The sequence below is a fragment of the Pelmatolapia mariae genome, linkage group LG17 (assembly GCF_036321145.2).
Source record: "Pelmatolapia mariae isolate MD_Pm_ZW linkage group LG17, Pm_UMD_F_2, whole genome shotgun sequence".
In the NCBI taxonomy this organism is placed as follows: Eukaryota; Metazoa; Chordata; class Actinopteri; order Cichliformes; family Cichlidae; genus Pelmatolapia; species Pelmatolapia mariae.
Window position 1 is genome coordinate 38,464,244 of NC_086242.1, and position 20,230 is coordinate 38,484,473.

Consider the following 20,230-nt stretch of genomic DNA (forward strand, 5'->3'; position numbering starts at 1 on the left):
CCTTAACATATTTTGTCTATGCTTTTGAGTTTAGTTAAAATGTATTTCGAGGAACTATTTTTCTGCAAATTTGAAGTTGCATGTCCAATGTTCATTTAGTTTGGTTTTGATTGAAGTAGCAATAGTTTGGTCTACAGCTTCAGTTTTTGACCAAACTGTAGAACCTCTGGAGAAAAGCAAAGTTTAAAAAGTTTATTGCAGTTCTACGAAAAAGTGCCCACAGGGTGTAGACAAATAAAGCATTATATTTACCACATAACCTGGTCATGTGCAGGTTACGGTGCAAGTTTTGGTTTTCCGATGCTGACGGTGGATCAAGGAGACCATAGCATAGGCTGCAGGCCTGGATGTACTGTCTACATCGGTTGTCTCTCACCCTTTACCCACCCCTGTTGCTTGTCATGTGCTTCTTTGGTGTATTAAGAGTTTTTTCATGTGCTATGTGCAGAGGTGTTTTTTTTTTCTGTTCTCAAACTGATCTCCCTGTTGGAGCTCAGTCTGGGGGGGGGGAGTTATTTTTTCTCCTTATCTTTCCTCATGTGGTGCATTTTCCATTGTTATACCTCTCTGACCTGTCTTCCCCATGTGATGTTTTTGTGTAATGTATGTATGGTTGGAGGGTAAGGTGGTGCCGCCATTGCGTGCAATAGGTTGGCAGTCTTAACATGAAATTTCTCACTTGTGGGACTAATAAAGGTATCTTATCTTAAAATGGGCTGGAACCGCTTCCTTTGCACCAGTTGTTTTTATTTTTTCTCCTTCTGGACTTGACAACTGGCCTGCAGAGTATGACCTCAAATTACATTACAGCAAAGCACAGACATGGAAACATGCTTTGGGGCTGTTTTCCTGTCTATCGCTATGTCCATGTCTATGGATTTTACATCCATATTCTCTGCGATTATGCAAAGAATCTGCTATATTTTTCAGATATCCCCTCTCACTATTAAAACTACAATAAAAATAAGAGACTTTTCAGTTCTTTGTAAGTGAGCAAACTAACAAATTCAGCAACAGATCAAGTACTTATTTCCCCAAACACAGGTGAGCAATACATGATGAAATAACAATCACACAAATAACAACGCCCATGTTTTTCTAGCAGAACATTGTAACAACTTTTATTCATTTCACCTGTCAGCGGTTTGAAACCTTCTGATGGGTTTAGGACTCACACAGGCAACATGAACAGAGTGAGCATAATACTGCATTTAAAATACAGTGAAACAGACATTCAGAAGGCAAACAATTGTGAATCTATTAACACTTCTTGTAATAAGGCTTTTTTTTTAATACGCAGCTATTTTAAGTGGTGCATAGAATTTTCTGAGTAAGAAAAAAAAGCTTATAAATGAATAGATAAAAAATACAACAAACTATTTACAAAGTTTCAAGTATGAACAGTATTCAGAGCAAATCCAGTAAACAGCTGCATGTTGGGTTTTCATACAGGCACTTCTGTTTCCAAAGAAAACAAAGAATAATGTTTGTATACTGCTCAGAAAATAAGGGAACAAGTCAGTTTTTGCTTAGAATTGGAATGGACCCATCAAAACGTTGATGACTTTAGTCCCATTTCCAACTTTCATTTTCAAGATTGTCTGGTGTGTAACTTCAGTGTTCCTGTATTTTTTGAGTGTATATAATACAGCAAGTACAACACATAAAACATCTTATAGTTTTATATGTAACGTCACTTTGTTTTACACAAGTGCTTTATTAAATCAAACATAGAACCAGTCATAACAAAAACAACAGAATGTCTCTTTGGCAGAGCGTTTTTCCCTTCAGTGGTGAGGTCTTGGAGAGGAGCTGTACCTTTTCCCTGGTCTGCACACAGTGAAACACAGGACACACCTCAGAAAACCTGGTCATACTGTACACTGCATTGCTTTGACTTTGAAAACAAAACAGCAAGTTATCAATGACTCTTTAGTCAAGCTCTGTTGTGAAGCCTCAAGCTAAGCATATTCACGTGTTATCTTAGCTGTTTAAAACCAGACATAACAAGCCCAGACCACAATTTTCACATTATATTTGACATGGCCACATTCAACCTGTAAACTAACTAATACTAGTGATTTTACATGGACATTAAATTTGTTAAATAAACCTTTTGGACTTGAGCATGAGTTAAAAAAGCAGTGTCAAATTCAGCAGCAGATCAAATACAGTGGCTTGCAAAAGTATTCGGCCCCCTTGAACTTTCCCACATTTTGTCACATTACAGCCACAAACATGAATCAATTTTATTGGAATTCCACGTGAAAGACCAACACAAAGTGGTGTAAACGTGAGAAGTGGAACGAAAATCATACATGATTCCAAACATTTTTTACAAATAAATAACTGCAAAGTGGGGTGTGCGTAATTATTCAGCCCCCTGAGTCAATACTTTGTAGAACCACCTTTTGCTGCAGTTACAGCTGCCAGTCTTTTAGGGTATGTCTCTACCAGCTTTGCCCATTCTTCTTTGCAAAACAGCTCCAGCTCAGTCAGATTAGATGGACAGCATTTGTGAACAGCAGTTTTCAGATCTTGCCACAGATTCTGGATTGGATTTAGATCTGGACTTTGACTGGGCCATTCTAACACATGGATATGTTTTGTTTGAAACCATTCCATTGTTGCCCTGGCTTTATGTTTAGGGTCGTTGTCCTGCTGGAAGGTGAACCTCCGCCCCAGTCTCAAGTCTTTTGCAGACTCCAAGAGGTTTTCTTCCAAGATTGCCCTGTATTTGGCTCCATCCATCTTCCCATCAACTCTGACCAGCTTCCCTGTCCCTGCTGAAGAGAAGCACCCCCAGAGCATGATGCTGCCACCACCATATTTGACAGTGGGGATGGTGTGTTCAGAGTGATGTGCAGTGTTAGTTTTCCGCCACACATAGCGTTTTGCATTTTGGTCTCATCTGACCAGAGCACCTTCTTCCACATGTTTGCTGTGTCCCCCACATGGCTTGTGGCAAACTGCAAACAGGACTTCTTATGGTTTTCTGTTAACAATGGCTTTCTTCTTGCCACTCTTCCATAAAGGCCAACTTTGTGCAGTGCACGACTAATAGTTGTCCTATGGACAGCTTCCCCCACCTGAGCTGTAGATCTCTGCAGCTCGTCCAGAGTCACCATGGGCCTCTTGGCTGCATTTCTGATCAGCGCTCTCCTTGTTCGGCCTGTGAGTTTAGGTGGACGGCCTTGTCTTGGTAGGTTTACAGTTGTGCCATACTCCTTCCATTTCTGAATGATGGCTTGAACAGTGCTCCGTGGGATGTTCAAGTCTTGGGAAATCTTTTTGTAGCCTAAGCCTGCTTTAAATTTCTCAATAACTTTATCCCTGACCTGTCTGGTGTGTTCTTTGGACTTCATGGTGTTGTTGCTCCCAATATTCTCTTAGACAACCTCTGAGGCCGTCACAGGGCAGTTGTGGAGCTGTTTTGCAAAGAAGAATGGGCAAGAATTTCAGTCTGTAGATGTGCAAAGCTGGTAGAGACATACCCTAAAAGACTGGCAGCTGTAATTGCAGCAAAAGGTGGTTCTACAAAGTATTGACTCAGGGGGCTGAATAATTACGCACACCCCACTTTGCAGTTATTTATTTGTAAAAAATGTTTGGAATCATGTATGATTTTCGTTCCACTTCTCACGTTTACACCACTTTGTGTTGGTCTTTCACGTGGAATTCCAATAAAATTGATTCATGTTTGTGGCTGTAATGTGACAAAATGTGGGAAAGTTCAAGGGGGCCGAATACTTTTGCAAGCCACTGTACTCAGAGACCAGAGCCAAGGCAGTTTTCCCATATGTCGAAACAACTACAAGTTACTCCTCTCTGCTGGCCAATGGAAAGTTAGAGGGATCTACGTATTGGTTTCACTGTTCATACCTGGAAGCTTGTCCCATCTTTTATATGCAGTCAATATTAAATGTTAAGCATCACCTTTTGTCGGCCATGACTCTCGTTTCATTCTTCCACTTGTAGCCTTTGCTCAGAGGAAATCCTACATTTAGAAACATGCAGACAAGATTAAACACATTTAAAATAACAATTTGGAACTTGACTATTATTAATATATAAATCAAATCAATTAAAACATTTTAGAGACTTCAAAAGTACACACTTTGCTCTAATGGAGCGTCCTGATGTCTGGCCTTCGTTATCTGTATGGCTTCATCCTTGGGCCTCTTCATCAGAGGTGCAGACTCATAAGATCTGTGTCTCCGTTTGTGTGGCTTGTCATGTTGACTTGGTCCAGCTCTGGCTTCCCTTAGCGACTCGTAATTGTTCCTTGCTCTCAGATTACTTTCCAGACTACTCTTTCGGTCTCTCCTGGTTGGCACAAAGCTCTTTCGCCAGTCACTGAACACTTGTTCCTTTGCTGATGACTGCATGGATGTGGAAGGTGACGGGCCCTTTGTAGGAGTGCGAGACTGATATAATGTTGAAGAGTTTCTGTCAGAGTGAGATCGCTGTAGTTTGGATGAGGACGAGCAGTGCCTGGAACTAGATGAGCTATGCGCAGACCTAGACAATGGTTCTGTATGGTGTGCATCACTTATAGGCTTTGATTTGGATACAAGCTTTCCTTTAGCCCCTTGTTGTTTCTTCGTTTTAGAGTCAGTCTTGCGTGTTTCTGTAGGGGTCTCTGGAGTCGCCTGGGATTCATTTTTGCCTCGCCTTTGGACTGTAGACTGTTTTAGAAGTTTAAGGGAGTCACTAGACGAAGAAGACTTCTGAACAACAAAGCGAGGAATCACAGGAGCCACAGTGGAGTCATCCTCGCTATCAGAACAGGATGGACTAGTTTGTGCATAAATTAAGGTATCATCGCTGTCCTCGGTTTGAGATGAGAGAACTCTAGTCTTTCTCTTCTGCTTCTTCAGGTCTCGTTTAACCTGCCTGTCCACTGTTTTTGATGTCATATGTCCACTGGCCTTTTGTTCAACATGCTGATGGCAAATGGAGCCCATTCCCTTGTCCGCAGACTGGGGGTTATTGCGTCGGTAGTCCATGAACGGTGGACTGGTTTGTATATAAATCAAGGTATCATCGCTGTCCTCCGTTTCTGACGAGAGAACTCTAGTCTCCCTTTCCTTGTTATTAAGGTGTTTTTCTACTTCTCTTTGCACCGTTTCTGAGGTTTGCCTTTGTGCCTTTTGTTGAACGTGGTGATAGTGAGCTTTAGTGACGTCTACCTCCGTGTCCACAGACTGCTTCTCAGAGCCCTTCTTTGATGATAAATTGATTTGGGTTTTTTGGCTGGCACGAAGACTATTTTGTGCATCATCACAATGTTGTTCCATGATTTTTGAAGTAGTCTGTCTGTTGTTGTTTTGTTGAACACGCTCAGGACGCATTTTAACTTTAATCAGTTTTCTCTTCTTTATACTATCTGATTGGCTAAAGGTTACATCCTGTTTCTTTTCTTTTATCTGTGTTTGCTGAGGTTTGGACTGATGCTGTGACTTTGGTGAATCTGCACAAGGGATACTCGACTCTCTGCTGTTTGCTTTAGGACTTCCCTTCTTTTCAATATCCCTCATTTGTTCTCCACATGAAGTACTGCCTCCACTCATTGACTCAGAGAATACACCTTTCCTCTTTACCTGTCTGTTGCTTTGTTTTTCTTCATCATCACTGTCAAATATTACTATAACACTTGGGTCATGGGAAATGCTTTGTGCTTTTATACCATGGTGAGATCCAGTATTATTACACTTTTCTGTCCTTTGTGAAAGGTCAGAGTTCCCACTCTGGATCACTTCATTACAACATCTGGATAAATCTATAGATATAAGTCCATTGGTTTGACAGTTTCCTTTCATAGTTCTGCATTGACCATCCACGGCTTCAGGAGGTTTCTTCAGTTGATTAAGGCTGGCAGCTCCACTGTTCTCTGTGTGCGTAGAGAATAATCTCTTTGTTTTTGTCTCTGGACAGCTTTGGACACCTTCATCCTCTGTGTCGGAATCAAGGTTGATGATGTCATCCTTTTCTGAAGACTTGCTTCTGTCCCCCGTTTGACTTGGTTGTAAATTTGCCATCTCGTGGTCTTCATTTTCTTTTTCAGAACCAGAGTCATTTTTCTCTGCTGACGCAGGCGCTGACAGGTTATTTAACAACTGTTTGGACACCGTCAGATAGTTACGTCCTGAATCAGAAGAGTAATCGGAACTATCTTCAGTTTCACAACTGTCATCAGGATCACTATGTGACTCCCTATTTTGTGGTCTCTGAGCTTTAGTCTCAGTTGTGCCCCAGGAAGAAGGCACCATGAAGGACTGTTGCATTGTCTCTCTAGATTGTATGACTTTTGCTAGATGAGAAGGTGTGTCAAAAACCTCCATCATAGAAAAAGCAGAAGCTGGTACATGGTTTGGAACAGATCCGGGTACCTCACAGACAGCTGGATTTGTGTCACTTTGTTTTACCTGGTCTTCATGCTCACCATCATGCTGTGAAACAGTTTCTGGGTCAGCCTGGCCTTCATCTGCTGGTTCCCATTTAACATCTAATACGCTTACAGGCATAACAAGCCAATCATCGTCCTCATCAGTCTCCTCTTGATCTTGTGCATCAGAAAGGGGGCTCAAAGAGCAGCTTGCTTGCCAATCTAAATGTTTCTCACTGTCACATTTAGGACATAAGAAACGTTCAAACCCATCCTCAGTTTCAACAAAACATGGACAAGAGCAATCTTGTGCTATGCCAAGTGTTTGGTTCTTTGCAAACTTGGCCTGACTCTGCACACGTCCAAACTGTGTAATACTGGCTTCAGACACTTCACATGAAGGTGAAGGCATCTCCTCGTCATTATCATCAACTTCTGGATTCTCATCTTCACTCACATCTTCATTTGAAGGGTCCCTTTGATTTGTGTTTAGGAGATTCGTGCCCATATTCGATAAATCTTCTGTGTCGGAAATATCTTCATATTGTGGATCAAACTGCGTAATATTGGCTTCAGACACTTCACATGAAGGTGAAGGCATCTCCTCATCATTATTATCAACTTCTGGATTCTCATCTTCACTTATATCTTCATATGAAGGGTCCTCAAACCTTACTTCCTCTTGGTTTGTGTTTAAAAGATGCATGTCTGGCTTTGATGATTCTTCAGTGACTGAATCCTGTTCATATTCTGGATCATTTCTAACTGCAGCAGAGAATGTATCTGCACCTTCAGGTCTAGATGGAGGGGTGCTTTTGTTGACTTTATTCAAAGGAAGAAATATGCTTAAACCTGCTTGTAGACACACAGCAGTTGCATCCTCCTCCACATTATAATAACTTGTTTGGCTGCACACCGATTGCTCCCCCACAGAGACTAATTGTGTATTGTCAATCTCAGTTTTAACAGTTATTGAATCTAGGCTGGAAAGTGCAGCTGTGTCCTTAGATTCAACATGGCAATACTCTTGGTCTCCAGTCTTCTTCTGTTTTTTTACATTTTCATCTTGATCTCCAGTGCCTTCGGTTTCTTTGAGTCTCTCACGCTCTCCTTGTGAGGAACTGCAGCTGACCGTTAATCCTGGGTACTTCTCAGTCTTTTCTGGCACGGTGACTCCAGAAACTGCTGTCACAGCCACTGGATGCTCTGCTTCATTATTTATGCAAGTGGGAGCAACGTCGAAGACGACACGTTGATAATCTGTGGATGTAAAGAGATGAAAGTTACCCATGAAATGTCTTGATGCATGCTCAATCTCCCAGATAAGTAAATCCCCAAAAGTTAATTCTGTCCATCTGGACGTAGCGTTTTCAGTGGGAGAAACGTTTCATCCAAGTGACTTCTTCAGTCTGGGGAAACCTGCAGTCAGCTCAATCTTATAAACAGTACATTTGCACAATGACTGACACTAGCAGCACCGAAGGAACAATGGGCTGGGGGGGTCAGTTCCTTGATCATTAAGATTGGGGAAACCTGCAGTCAGCTCAGACTGAAGAAGTCACTTGGATGAAACGTTTCTCCCACTAAAAACGCTACGTCCAGATGGACAGAATCAACTTTTGGGGGTTTCCCATGAAACAAGGTCATGTTTTCATACTGGTAAAATTTACACTGGAACACTTCTCAACATTTTTATGAACATGTCTTGAGGTGTCAACACCAGAGTTTAGTGTACCTGCTACATGTTCCTCTGATGCAGATACATCACATTTCTCTTCAGACGTGGGAGAGAACTCAGTTCCTTTGCTTTCCTTTACTTCATCTTCTTGTCCAGTTGCAGTAGTGCACTGCTCAGTAAGAACAGGGCTGAATCTTTGCTGCTCGGTATGTTCCGACCTAATTAACTCAACCTCTTTCTCGATAAAGTCAGATAGTTCATTCTTTTGATCATTTGTCATCCCTTTGGTTTTTTTAGCTTCCAAGACTTCACCTTCGGCTGGCTGATTCCTGAGAGAAGAAGGAGAGAGCTTCTGAGAAGGGGTGGAAACATTTCCTTCTGAATGATCTAGGATTTGTTTCTTCTCCCCACAAACTCGGGAGAGGAAATTTCCCACTTCCTGATTCTCAAAACACTTTTCCTCTGAGAAATCATCAACATTAGGTTCAATCTTGGAAGATTTGAAATTAGCAGATTCCTCTTTTGGAGAGATGCAAATTAATGGGGATGATGTGAAGGCCTTGTTCTCAGGTACAGAAGAAGACTGATCTTGTAAAGAAAACATTTGGGCTCTCTCTCTATGAAGTGGAGCAGCCCTTGCTTCAGCCCAGGATTGTATATTGGAAACTTTTAGGAAAAGTGAAGTTAAAGTCTCAGTGAAAAATTCCACAAGCTGTCCACTTTTGTTAGAAGGCTGTCTTATGAAGTTCTCAAGAGAGGATATTCCTTTGTGACACTAGCAACAAGGACATGTGCTGATGAACTCAAGCCAGTATTTCTTTTTGTTTGATCGTCACTGCTATACAAACTAAATGCAAAATCCTTGGATATGGGGTGCTGTAATTCAGTGCACAATTGTGATTTTTGTAGACAGTGGATTCCATGGAATTTTGGTGGGATTGTGCACTGCTTTCTTGACAACAAGTCACTTCAGATTTTTCAAGACGCACAAAGGCTACCCTGATTTGAGTTCCAATTGTCAGGTGAACCAGGCTGTCCTGAGGTCCTGGAGCACTGAGACTTCTTTGACTGTTGGAACATTCAGAGAGTATTGCCTGAAGAGCAGTCTTTCAAACGATGACTTCAGTTAAGCAGTCCCCTTGTCTAGGAAACAAGACAAATAAATGAAAGTAAATAAATAAATTAGGCGACTAGTTGCGCATTCTTTTAATATATACTTCACCTGAATTATTAGACTCCCCCAGGGCAGTAGAGCTCAAAATTAAAAATCTGCATATATTTAACAATAGACCATTTTTAAAAAACATTTTTGATCTATGAAGCTGAAAATTTACAGCAATCATAATACATGTCCAAACTGTACACCATAAAATTTAATCAGAAATGACTGAGCAGAAGGTCCACAATGTTCTGAGAAGGAACAAACATGATCCAGCTGTATGTAGCACAGACAAACCCTTTAACCCTTCATTCATCGTGTTCAGTGTGTACACCTATGATACAGGAGGCAGAGCACTTTGTGCAGTGCGGATAAACTTGGAATCCTGGGAAGTTTTCCAGCGGCACTGAGCAAAGCACAGCACAAGCGCGCCAGCGAGGAGTGCTCGTGCCTGCTGCTGTGCACTGCGACGTACCTTCGCACAACCAATTGAAAAGAAAACTACAGTCACACTAAGTTCAAACACGCAACGAAAACATTCTGTGCAGTTCAATGAACTTTATGACACAAATTTCCCTCCAACACCTTGAGTAAGTCATTCCATTCAACAGCTCTGGGGACCCTGGAAGGAAAGCAGTGTTGTGGAAACAAAACAATCTAGTACACAGCCTATTTTTCATTAGTACCTACTTGGATCGACTCGCCACAATTTTTAGAGTCAGACTGCATGCCCCCGATTGGCTGATCAGTGGCGTCATTCAATGAGTCATGAGAGAGTCTTACTTATGCAAATCAAAACTGCCATTTTTGAAACCTGGCAACGAGAGAAAATGGCTGCAAAAAAAAAAACAAAAAAACAAAACACAAAAACCACGACATGGTCCCCCGAGTCTGACAAACAGCCATAGATCGAGCAGCAGGTATATCGTTGCCTCGACGTCCACCTTTGTTGTTCATGTCACATACTAATTACGTCATTGGATACTTGGCCGCATTGCTATAACAACAAACATGCATGTTAGGTGATTGTAATGGAAAACCAGTCGATCTGAGTTTAGTCGTGGCGAGCTGATCTTAGTAGGTACTAATGAAAAAAGCAGCTATAGAGCGGGCACAAAAAATGACGTACAAGCAGAGCGCAGCAGCCAGCAAAGAGCATGCCGTGTCTTATGTGAAAGGGCCTTCAGAATTCTCAGACGATGTTATAATTCCTCCCTGCCTAAGGATAGAAACTAAAACTTTATTAAAAAATATTATAAAGACACTGAGATACTTTACTAATGCTAAACCTCCCAGAAACTCTCTGGAACTATCTGTGGTGGTCATACTGACGACTTTCCTGCAACAACAGCAGTAATGGCAAGAAAAACTCATTTTGGACGAAGTTGTTAATTCTGATGTAATTTCAATTTTATAAAATAAATATAACCTTAAATACCTTTTTGTGAAATTTTGCTTAAGTTTTAAGGGTTTTGTTAGCTTAAAAACTTTGATTATTTCATTACAGACTAACATTAAATATATATTCAAATTCATGAATCTGCAAAGGGTACAACAAACAACAGCTAACCCGTCTAAGTAATTTAACTACTGTAGAACAACAAAGTTATGGAAAAGTTCAAAATTAATTTCAGATAATGTGTGGTATTTGTTAAACTAAGATGGATCGAAGACAATCACCAGGACACTGTACAGAAAGAGACTGTGAGAATGCAGAGCAAGAAAAACTACACTTCTGCAGAAGAAACACCTTCAAGCCAGACTAAAGTATGCTAACGATAACTTGGGAGAAAGATTCTGCACACTGGTAGCACTTCCTTTCTCACACGAGATGAAACTAGAGCTCTTTGGACATGGAGACAGTGCTCATCAATGTTCCCTCTAATGTTTCATGTGTCTGAGCGAACACACAAACTCCCTGAGCGGACACTTGGACCACTGTGAGCAACAGCAGACGTGTGCACTGTGGTCAAGCCAGCATCGAATCCAAGTTACATGGTTTATTAAAATAATCAAATTACAGCATTTACATTTATGTTAGACTACTTTTAATTAACTGCTTTAGCCCACTTACAATGAAAATTTAAAAACATCTTGTTCATGACCTGTGTAGTATGTTAACACTATTGGAAGTAAAAATAACTTGAACTCCAATTTTTGAAAACAAAACTTTCTTTTTTTTTAAATAAAGCTCTGACTTGTATTATGAGTCTGTGGTCTGGGAGAGAGTCCTGTAACTCTCTGTCTGCAAAATACAGGATATAATGACCAATGTTGGGCAATTAATTATATAGTTACTTCTTCAAAAAAGTAACTGAGTTATGCAAACAACAAAGTTTTTTGCAGCTGTTTACCTAAAAATGCAGCCAAGGCGTTTTTTAAATAAACATTTCAAACTATTTACAGAACAATCAGCTGTTCTGCATCAAATTTGATGCCACACAAATTATTTGTGCCACTCCAAAAAATAATTTCTGTCCACTATGAGATAAAGGAGAACAACAGCTTGATACCTGCAGGCCTGACAACAGGAGATGTATCACTCCTGTAACACCTGTAACATTCAGCAGTCGCCTCATTGTTCTGACACACACAACAAAACTATTGACTACACTACACACTAACTACACAAGATTTGTGCTAAATGTCGCAAATCTCTCACATCTCAAAACACCGCCGTCACTCCTAAAACTTCCCCCTTCCTAAACAACTAAATGCCATGTTGCCATATCATTTTTTGATTGGTCGACAGGTTTAATTTTTCCACCAATAGGAAAGGGTGGGTACGGTGGCTGGGAAGTGGCTTGGGAGGGGGGCTGTTTTTGCTCACAGGCGGAGAGTGCTTTCGAGCGTTTTCCTTATAAAACGCCGTTTTTACCGTTTCTTCCCGCAGTAAATATAAACAATGATAGTATTCAGGAAGAAAACCAAACATTGCAGATATTTTTATCATAACTCTGGTTTTACGTGGCCTATCAACACAATTTAAAAACTGGTATAAAGTCCACACTTTTCTACGGAGTAGAGCTGGGCGATATGACCCAAAATTCATATCTCGATATATTTTAGCTGGATGGCGATATAAGATATATATCTCGATATTTTTTTAAAGCCATAAAGTAAAAACAAAAAGAGAGTTCTTAGTCAAAGCTGTTTCCCAGATGTCACACAGGCACTTTTATTAACATACAGCATAGATGTACATGAAAAAAACTACTCAAAAATAAATTATGAGCATTTATTAAATAATGATGCGCTATAAATAAAAGAAAACTATGTTGTTTTTGTGCATAACAAAGAGTTCACAATTGTGGAGTCAAAATGTAAACTAAAAGACGCTGAGCATAATAACAGACAGATTTCACAGCTGCTCTGTTCCCAACTTCTACTGCGTGACTGACAGCCTGGAGTTTGAAATCCGCTTCGTAACCGTGTCTCTGAACAGGTGCCATTTATGGTCCTTATACACACACAATACGGTAATATTACGTTGAAGCACAGTACGTATCACTCCGCGAGGCTCCTCGGTAGCTGTAATGCTCCCACAATCCATCAAGCGGTGCAGCTCCGTAGCTTACCAAAGTCGTACTAAAACATTTTTTGACAGATTGCTGAGCGCCGTGTACCACATAAAATCGGTTCGCGGCCATCAAGCACAACCAGAATATGTGAGTGAAGTTGGCCCCCCCACCTTCTTCAAATCCAACAAAAGTGGTATCAAACGTTTGTGCTACGTTTGTGCTGCAAAAATTTTCGTTTGTGCTGCTATCATTTTAAAGATATTAATAAAAATTTCTAGAGGTCATCAGAGGTCAACCAGCCCCCCCACATTAATTAAATCAAACAAAATGGGTGTCAATCAACTGTGCTACGTTTGTGCTGCTAAAATTGTTGTTTGTGCTGCTTCTGTTTTAAAGATATTAATGAAAATGTAAAGGTCAAAAGGTCAACCAGCCCCCCCACATTACCCAAATCAAACAAAATGGATGTCAAACGTTTGTGCTACGTTTGTGCTGCAAAGATTTTCGTTTGTGCTGCTATCATTTTAAAGATATTAATAAAAATTTCTAGAGGTCATCAGAGGTCAACCAGCCCCCCCACATTACCCAAATCCAACAAAAGTGGTATCAAACGTTTGTGCTGCAAAAATTTTCGTTTGTGCTGCTATCATTTTAAAGATATTAATAAAAATTTCTAGAGGTCATCAAAGGTCAACCAGCCCCCCCATATTAATGGAATCAAACAAAATTGGTGTCAATCAGTTGTGCTATGTTTGTGCTGGTTTGTGCTGCTAAAATTGTCATTTGTGCTGCTTCTGTTTTAAAAATATTAATGAAAAGGTAAAGGTCAAAAGGTCAACCAGCCCCCCCACATTACCCAAATCAAACAAAATTGGTGTCAAACTTTTGTGCTACGTTTGTGCTGGTTTGTGCTGCAAAAATTTTTGTTTGTGCCGCTATCATTTTAAAGATATTAACAAAAATTTCTAGAGGTCAACAGAAGTCAACCAGCCCCCCCCACCCGACATTAATGGAATCAAACAAAATTGATGCCAAACGTTTGTGCTGGTTTGTGCTGCAAAAATTTTTGTTTGTGCTGCTATCATTTTAAAAATTTTAATAAAATAACGTCTTGATGCGTGCTTAATCATCCAGGTAAGTAAATCCCAAAAGTTGATTCTGTTCATCTGGACATTTTCAGTTGGAGAAACGTTTCGTCACTCTTCAGTCTCAGCTGACTGCAGGTTTCCCCAACCTTATAAGCACATGTGAGTGAAGTTGGCCCCCCTACCTTCTTCAAATCGAACAAAATTGATGTCAAACATTTGTCCTGCAAATTATTTTGTTTGTGCAGGTTATGTTTCCCTAATTTTATAAACAGTACATGTACAGTGAGAGAGAGATGTTACATCTGTCTTCACTTGCATCCCAGTCATAGAAGCGTTGGAGGTAGTTCATAAGAGATTACAGGATCACCCCAACCTCAGCAACAGAACCACTCTCAGCACTGATCAGTTGTGTTTGCTTTTGGAACTGTGTCTTAATTCCACCTATTTTGCATAAGGGTCAGTACTACAGGCAGAAACCTAGGTGTGCCATGGGTTCCCCCAGGCCCCTGGTCAAAGTCACCAAACCAGTTCGTAAGCAGGTACAGGTGTGGCCAGAAGGGTCCTCAGAGGCACTGCAAGACTGCTTTTCCACCACAGGCTGCCACACACGACAACACCACAGACTTTCAGGAATATACAGAAACTGTTATTGCCTACATCCCAAAATGCATCGATGATGTCACAGAGACCAGGACTATCACTGTCCGGGCCAATCAGAAACCATGGCTCACAGGTGAGGTTTAAATGCTCCTAAGGTTGAAAAATGCAAGCCTTCAGAGCCGGGAATTAGGTGAGCCAAAGAACAGCAAGGGCAAAGCTGTCACGTGGCATCAGCTACAGCAAAGCTTCAGCGACAGCAGAGATACTTGGAGGCAGTGGCAAGGAATACAAACCATCACAGACTACAAGCCCACTCTGCAGACCGTGGTGAACAAATCCCCAGACAGTGTGTGGAGATCCCGTGCCAAAATCAGTACACGCAAAGCTCCAGGTCCTGATAACATCCTTGGACGAGCACTGACGGACTATGCTGTGGAACTCACAAATGTCTTCACAGACATCTTTAACACATCACTAGGGTCAGGCCGTCATTCCCACATGCCTCAAAGCCTCCACCATCATTACTGTACCCAAGAAGTCATCTACCTCCTGCTTTAAGGACTACCGTCCTGTCAAACTCACCTCCATCATTATGAAGTGCTTTGAACGGTTAGTCATGCATTAAATCAAATTATCGCTTTCCCCCAACTTGGATCCATTTGAGTTCGCATACCGGTCAAAATGCTCAACCGATGATGGAATTTCAACTGCCCCTTACTCAGCCCTCACACATCTGAACACTAGAGACTCATATGTCAGAGTGCTGTTCATAGACTTCAGTTCAGCCTTCAGCATCATCATTCCCCAGCAACTCATTCACAAACTGGATCTGCTGGGGATCAGCACCTTGCTGTATAACTGGCTGCTAGATTTTTTGACAGGAAGACAGCAGACAGTACGGGTCGACAGCAACACCTCCAGCCCAAAAACACTGAATACGGGGGCTCCCCAAGGATGTGTGTTGAGCCCCCTTCTCTTCACTCTGCTGACCCACGACGAGATCTACTACAGGGGTGAAGTTAACCATCTGGCAGAGTGGTACAGCAACAACAACCTGTCCCTGAATGTGGAGAAGACCAACAGCGACTCTACTTCCTCTGCAAACTGAGAAGCACAAGAGATTCAACCCCCATTATGAGCACCTTCTACAGAGGCACAGTTGAGAGTATCCTCACCAGCTGCATCACTGTGTGGTATGACTCCTGCACTGGGTTCTGCAGGAAAAAATGACAACGGGTAGTGAGAGCAGCTGCACCTGCCTCATCTGGAAGGTCCTCTCCATTACAGGTGACTCCACTCATCCCTTCAGCAGCGTCTTCAGTTTGCTGCCATCAGGAAGGATAGTGAAGAGCCTCCGGGACAGAACACACAGACTGAGAGACAGCTTCGTCCATCGGGCTGTCAGGATGCTGACCATCTCTGAATCGAGAAGGGGGGCCCAAGGGTAAATCTTTCGCCATCCTACAATGCTGTGATTGTAGCCATTCCCCACTTTCTGTGAATGGTACTCATGGCCATTGATCAGTAGGCTTTGATTAGTTTTCATTGATCAATGGTCATAAGAATTTGCATACTAACAATCATGGAACTAACCCCCCAGCACATTGTTCATTCAGTGGTGCTAGTTTCCTTCAATATGCAAATGTACTGTTTATAAGGTTGGGGACGTTATTTTATTAAAATTTTTAAAATGATAGCAGCACAAACAAAAATTTTTGCAGCACAAACCAGCACAACTGATTGACACCAATTTTGTTTGATTCCATTAATATGGGGGGGCTGGTTGACCTTTGATGACCTCTAGAATATTTTATTAATATCTTTAAAATGATAGCAGCACAAACCAGCACAAACGTTTGGCATCAATTTTGTTTGATTCCATTAATGTCGGGTGGGGGGGGCTGGTTGACTTCTGTTGACCTCTAGAAATTTTTGTTAATATCTTTAAAATGATAGCGGCACAAACAAAAATTTTTGCAGCACAAACGTAGCACAAACATAGCACAAAAGTTTGACATCAATTTTGTTTGATTTGGGTAATGTGGGGGGGGCTAGTTGACCTCTTGACCTTTACATTTTCATTAATATTTTTAAAACAGAAGCAGCACAAATGACAATTTTAGCAGCACAAACCAGCACAAACATAGCACAACTGATTGACACCAATTTTGTTTGATTCCATTAATATGGGGGGGCTGGTTGACCTTTGATGACCTCTAGAAATTTTTATTAATATCTTTAAAATGATAGCAGCACAAACAAAAAATTTTTGCAGCACAAACATAGCACAAAAGTTTGACATCAATTTTGTTTGATTTGGGTAATGTGGAGGAGCTGGTTGACCTCTGATGACATCTAGAATTTTTTATTAATATCTTTAAAATGATAGCAGCACAAACAATGCTGCACAAGATGATTCTGAATTAGCACTCTGCAGGCACCAACCGCTTTGAGAGGTAGAGACTGACGCTACAACCACACTAGCCCGGATAAATGTGAAAACGGCGTTTTTGCCTGAAAACGCTCCGCGTCCATACTAGTGTTTTCAGTCGTTTTCACAGAGTTGTGCGTCCACATTGAAACGGCTGAAAACCCTCTTGTTCCAGTACTGCGCATGCGTGAAACGCAAGAAGATTCGACCTGCCTCATTTCTGTCTGCTGCTTATTTACTTTCCGGCTCTTTGAAACGTCGTGGCAAAATGTCGAGGAAAAGCACCGAGTTTTTTAAATGGACTAACAATGAGGTGGAGTTGTTGCTGCGAGTAACACAAAAGTACAAAGTTGCCAAAACGAGTGAGAATTAAAGAATTAGAAGAAAAGCTCTCTGGAGCACGTACAGACTGATATTAATCTTTAATAGGGCTGTCAAACAAAACAACTGCTGTATAATGCCCTCTGCTATCTTTGTTTAATTGGTCACATGACTGCATCATATGACAAACATGCGTCATCGTTTTCGAAAGTCTCTGTCTTCGCTGTCCACACTGCCACATGGAAGCACTGTTTTCAAATGTATGTTTTTACGAGAACGTTTTCAAAACGCTGCGTTTTCCTTGAGCGAAAACGCGGTCTCAGTGTGGACGGGAGGCCAAAAGGAGAGAAAACAATGTGGTTTTAAATGAAAACGCATTAGTGTGGACTTAGCCTGAGGGATGTACACTTTTCTGTCAGACGGAGGGGGCACAGGGGTCTTTACCCACTCAAGATGCCCTGCTGTGCAGTCCTCCAAGATCCTGACTGCATTTTGAGTTCACCGGGAACGAGCGTACAACAACAAAAGCCAGTCACATTTATTTATATAGCACATTGCTGCTGACTAAAGTGCTGCAGCAAGCAGTCAGAACAAGCAGTAAAGCAGTACAAGAACAAGTAGTCAGAACTCATTCTGCTTTAAAAGCCAAGGAATAAATGTGGGTTTTCAAACATGTTTTGAAAGTGCCTAATGTTGGGGAGGTCCTGATGTGAAGAGGTAGTTTGTTTCACAGTTTAGGAGCAGTCACAGCAAAGGCCGACCTCCTCTGTGCTTTGGCAGTCCGCAGATGATATTGAAAGAGTCTACCAGTTCAAAAGATCAGAAAGGTATGAGGGTGCTAACCAGTGTAGCTGCAGTCAGCTAACAGACTGACACCTGAATAAAGACTACGTATTACAAAAGTCGAGGCAAGATAAAATGAAAGCATGGATCGCTCTCCAAGTCTCTGAAACAGAGGAATGGCTTTACTTTTGCAAGTAGATGGAAAGCAAAGACAGTAGATTTGATTACAGCCTCAAAGATTTTAAAAAAGTAGCACAGCCAGTGGCCGTAGTTACAATTTTCAATGTTTAACACGGTTTCACTTAGGCCTTCTATACGTTACAACTTCCCTCTCCTCCGCAGCTGGCTCAAGGACCAACAACAGCAACAAAACGAGCAAGAGCCGTCCACTGACCAGCACAGACTTCCTACACTGCCTCCATCTAACAGCAGAGGAACAATACAGCGAACGCGCTCCCGCAGCTCTACCATCAAACCACCAGGAAAACAACAGGGGCAGCAGGCAGCAGAGCTAACTAGCAGTAGCTATCTAGCCCAATTCAGCATAGGTGTTCTTTATCGAGGTGAAGAGTGCAAGAACTGAGGGATGATGCGACGAGCGGGAGCCACATACGTCATCGTAGCAGTGGGTTTCAGCCAGGGCACCCCGAAGCGTGATATCCCATAAGGAGTGGGTCGACTGAAGGGGAACCGTGAGTACGTTCGGGAACCATTTCAGTTAAACTGGTTACCAGGAACCCAACTCTTGACTTACACATTTCAGATTAAGAATATGTCACATGCTCAAGAACAAAGACTTTGGCTCAACCTACCTACGCTAACGGGGGTGTGTGATTCGTTGACGTACCGTTATACTTTTTGACACTAGCTTCTCCTGCTTCTTCTTCTTTTTAAAGAAAACGCGCTAGTCACGCTGCGTGACATACAAACAATACAAATAGAGGCGTGTTATATCTTTTGAACAGTAATTAAAAGGTTATAAAAAACAAAAACGTCGAGGTGCTCATGTCACTCATTCTTACCGCGTTTTTCACAATGCAATTCTCATCGTCTTTGAAGCGTGCACACAAAACAATGCAACGGATGAAAGATCAAATTCAATGATGACGCTTGCTACCAGCAAACTTACGTACCACAGTAAATAAGTTCTTACATCTTGGTCCCACAGAATTGTTTTCCCACTGAACCTTCTTCTTCCGTTTCTTTTCGTTTTCTTCGGACGTTAATGGCGACTGGAGAACCGACTGACATACGCATTAGCGCCACCTACGGGAAGTGCGTGTGGATGGAGTACAGTCTCTCTTCCACGTGCAATTGGTCCATACGCGCTTCTTCTTCTTCTTGTACGTATTATTGGCGGTTGGCAAACAACTGCATGGTGCATTACCGCCACCACTGGTATGGAGTGTGGACAGGAATCACGCTCAAAAAAACAAAACAAAAAAACACAACAAAAAAAACTTCATATCCTCCCAAACAACCTTCCTTCTCTCAAAAACTGAAACAAGGCCTGAAAACATTAATCCCCCGACTCCTTCTGTAATAACCCAACAAGATCCAGTTTCATATTAATGCTACTTTTGGACCAATCGTCTCCTCTCTACCTTATACTTCCGACACTGCAAAATAACATGCTCCAAAGTTTCATCCTCTCCACAATAATCACATTTCCCTGAGGCATGTTTCCCTATCAAGAATAGTGTAGAATTCAAACCCGTATGTCCAAATCTCAGTCTTGACACCACCACCTCCTCTCGCCTACTCCTTCTTGTGGCTCTCCTCACTCCCACCCCCCTTTGAATTTTATATAACCACCTTCCCCTCCTTTCTTCTTCCTACTGTTTCTGCCATCTACCCCTCATTTCTAGCTTAATAATACTCTTTACTTCCTCCTGACCAAAATTCACAACTATCTCATGAGTAGTGTCTTCCTTTGCTAACCTATCCGCTGCTTCATTCCCCCTTACCCCCATAGTGAGCCTGGACCCATACAAACACTACTGACAGACCCATCATATGTATCCTGTAAAGAGTTTGCTGAACCTCTATTAAAATATCTGACCTACCTTTCGAATGACCATTCTGTAGACTGACCAAGGCTGCACTTGAATCTGAACAAACAATTGCTTTCAACGGCCTCAAATCTTCCACCCACTGTACTGCTAATAGAATTGCTATCATTTCTCTTGTAAATACAATCAGACAATCCATTGTTAATCCTCTTCCCAATTTTTACCATAAAGTCCGGAATTACTACTGCC

General features: G+C 41.6%; 1 protein-coding gene across 3 annotated transcripts; it reads right to left on the minus strand.

The window, feature by feature from the left end:
- Positions 1-1,102: 1,102 nt before the first annotated feature.
- LOC134615718 (uncharacterized) lies at positions 1,103-19,237 on the minus strand. 3 transcript variants are annotated; one of them, XR_010091329.1, is made up of 5 exons: positions 19,103-19,237; positions 8,124-9,209; positions 4,118-7,648; positions 3,883-3,997; positions 1,103-1,830 (listed from the first exon to the last, which is right to left on the minus strand). XR_010091329.1 is itself a non-coding variant. In XM_063460321.1 (5 exons), exons 2-5 carry the CDS (start codon positions 8,668-8,670, stop codon positions 1,788-1,790), a joined length of 4,182 nt encoding a protein of 1,393 aa, XP_063316391.1. In that variant the 5' UTR covers positions 8,671-9,209; positions 19,123-19,236; the 3' UTR covers positions 1,103-1,787. The 3 variants fall into 3 exon arrangements, 2 of the variants coding, with proteins under 2 accessions (XP_063316391.1, XP_063316390.1); XM_063460321.1 differs by having other exon boundaries at positions 3,937-3,997; positions 19,123-19,236; XM_063460320.1 differs by having other exon boundaries at positions 3,937-3,997; positions 19,103-19,236.
- Between the last annotated feature and the right edge of the window lie 993 nt (positions 19,238-20,230).

Bases quoted from the DNA above. Each gene is read 5' to 3' on its own strand.
- LOC134615718 (XM_063460321.1), bottom strand. From the start codon at position 8,670: ATGTTTTCTTTACAAGATCAGTCTTCTTCTGTACCTGAGAACAAGGCC. The intron at 7,649-8,123 runs GTACACTAAACT...TTACATCCACAG, and splicing joins ATCAGAGGAACATGTAGCAG to ATTATCAACGTGTCGTCTTC. The intron at 1,831-3,936 runs GTGATGCTTAAC...CACTGTGTGCAG, and splicing joins AGAGTCATGGCCGACAAAAG to ACCAGGGAAAAGGTACAGCT.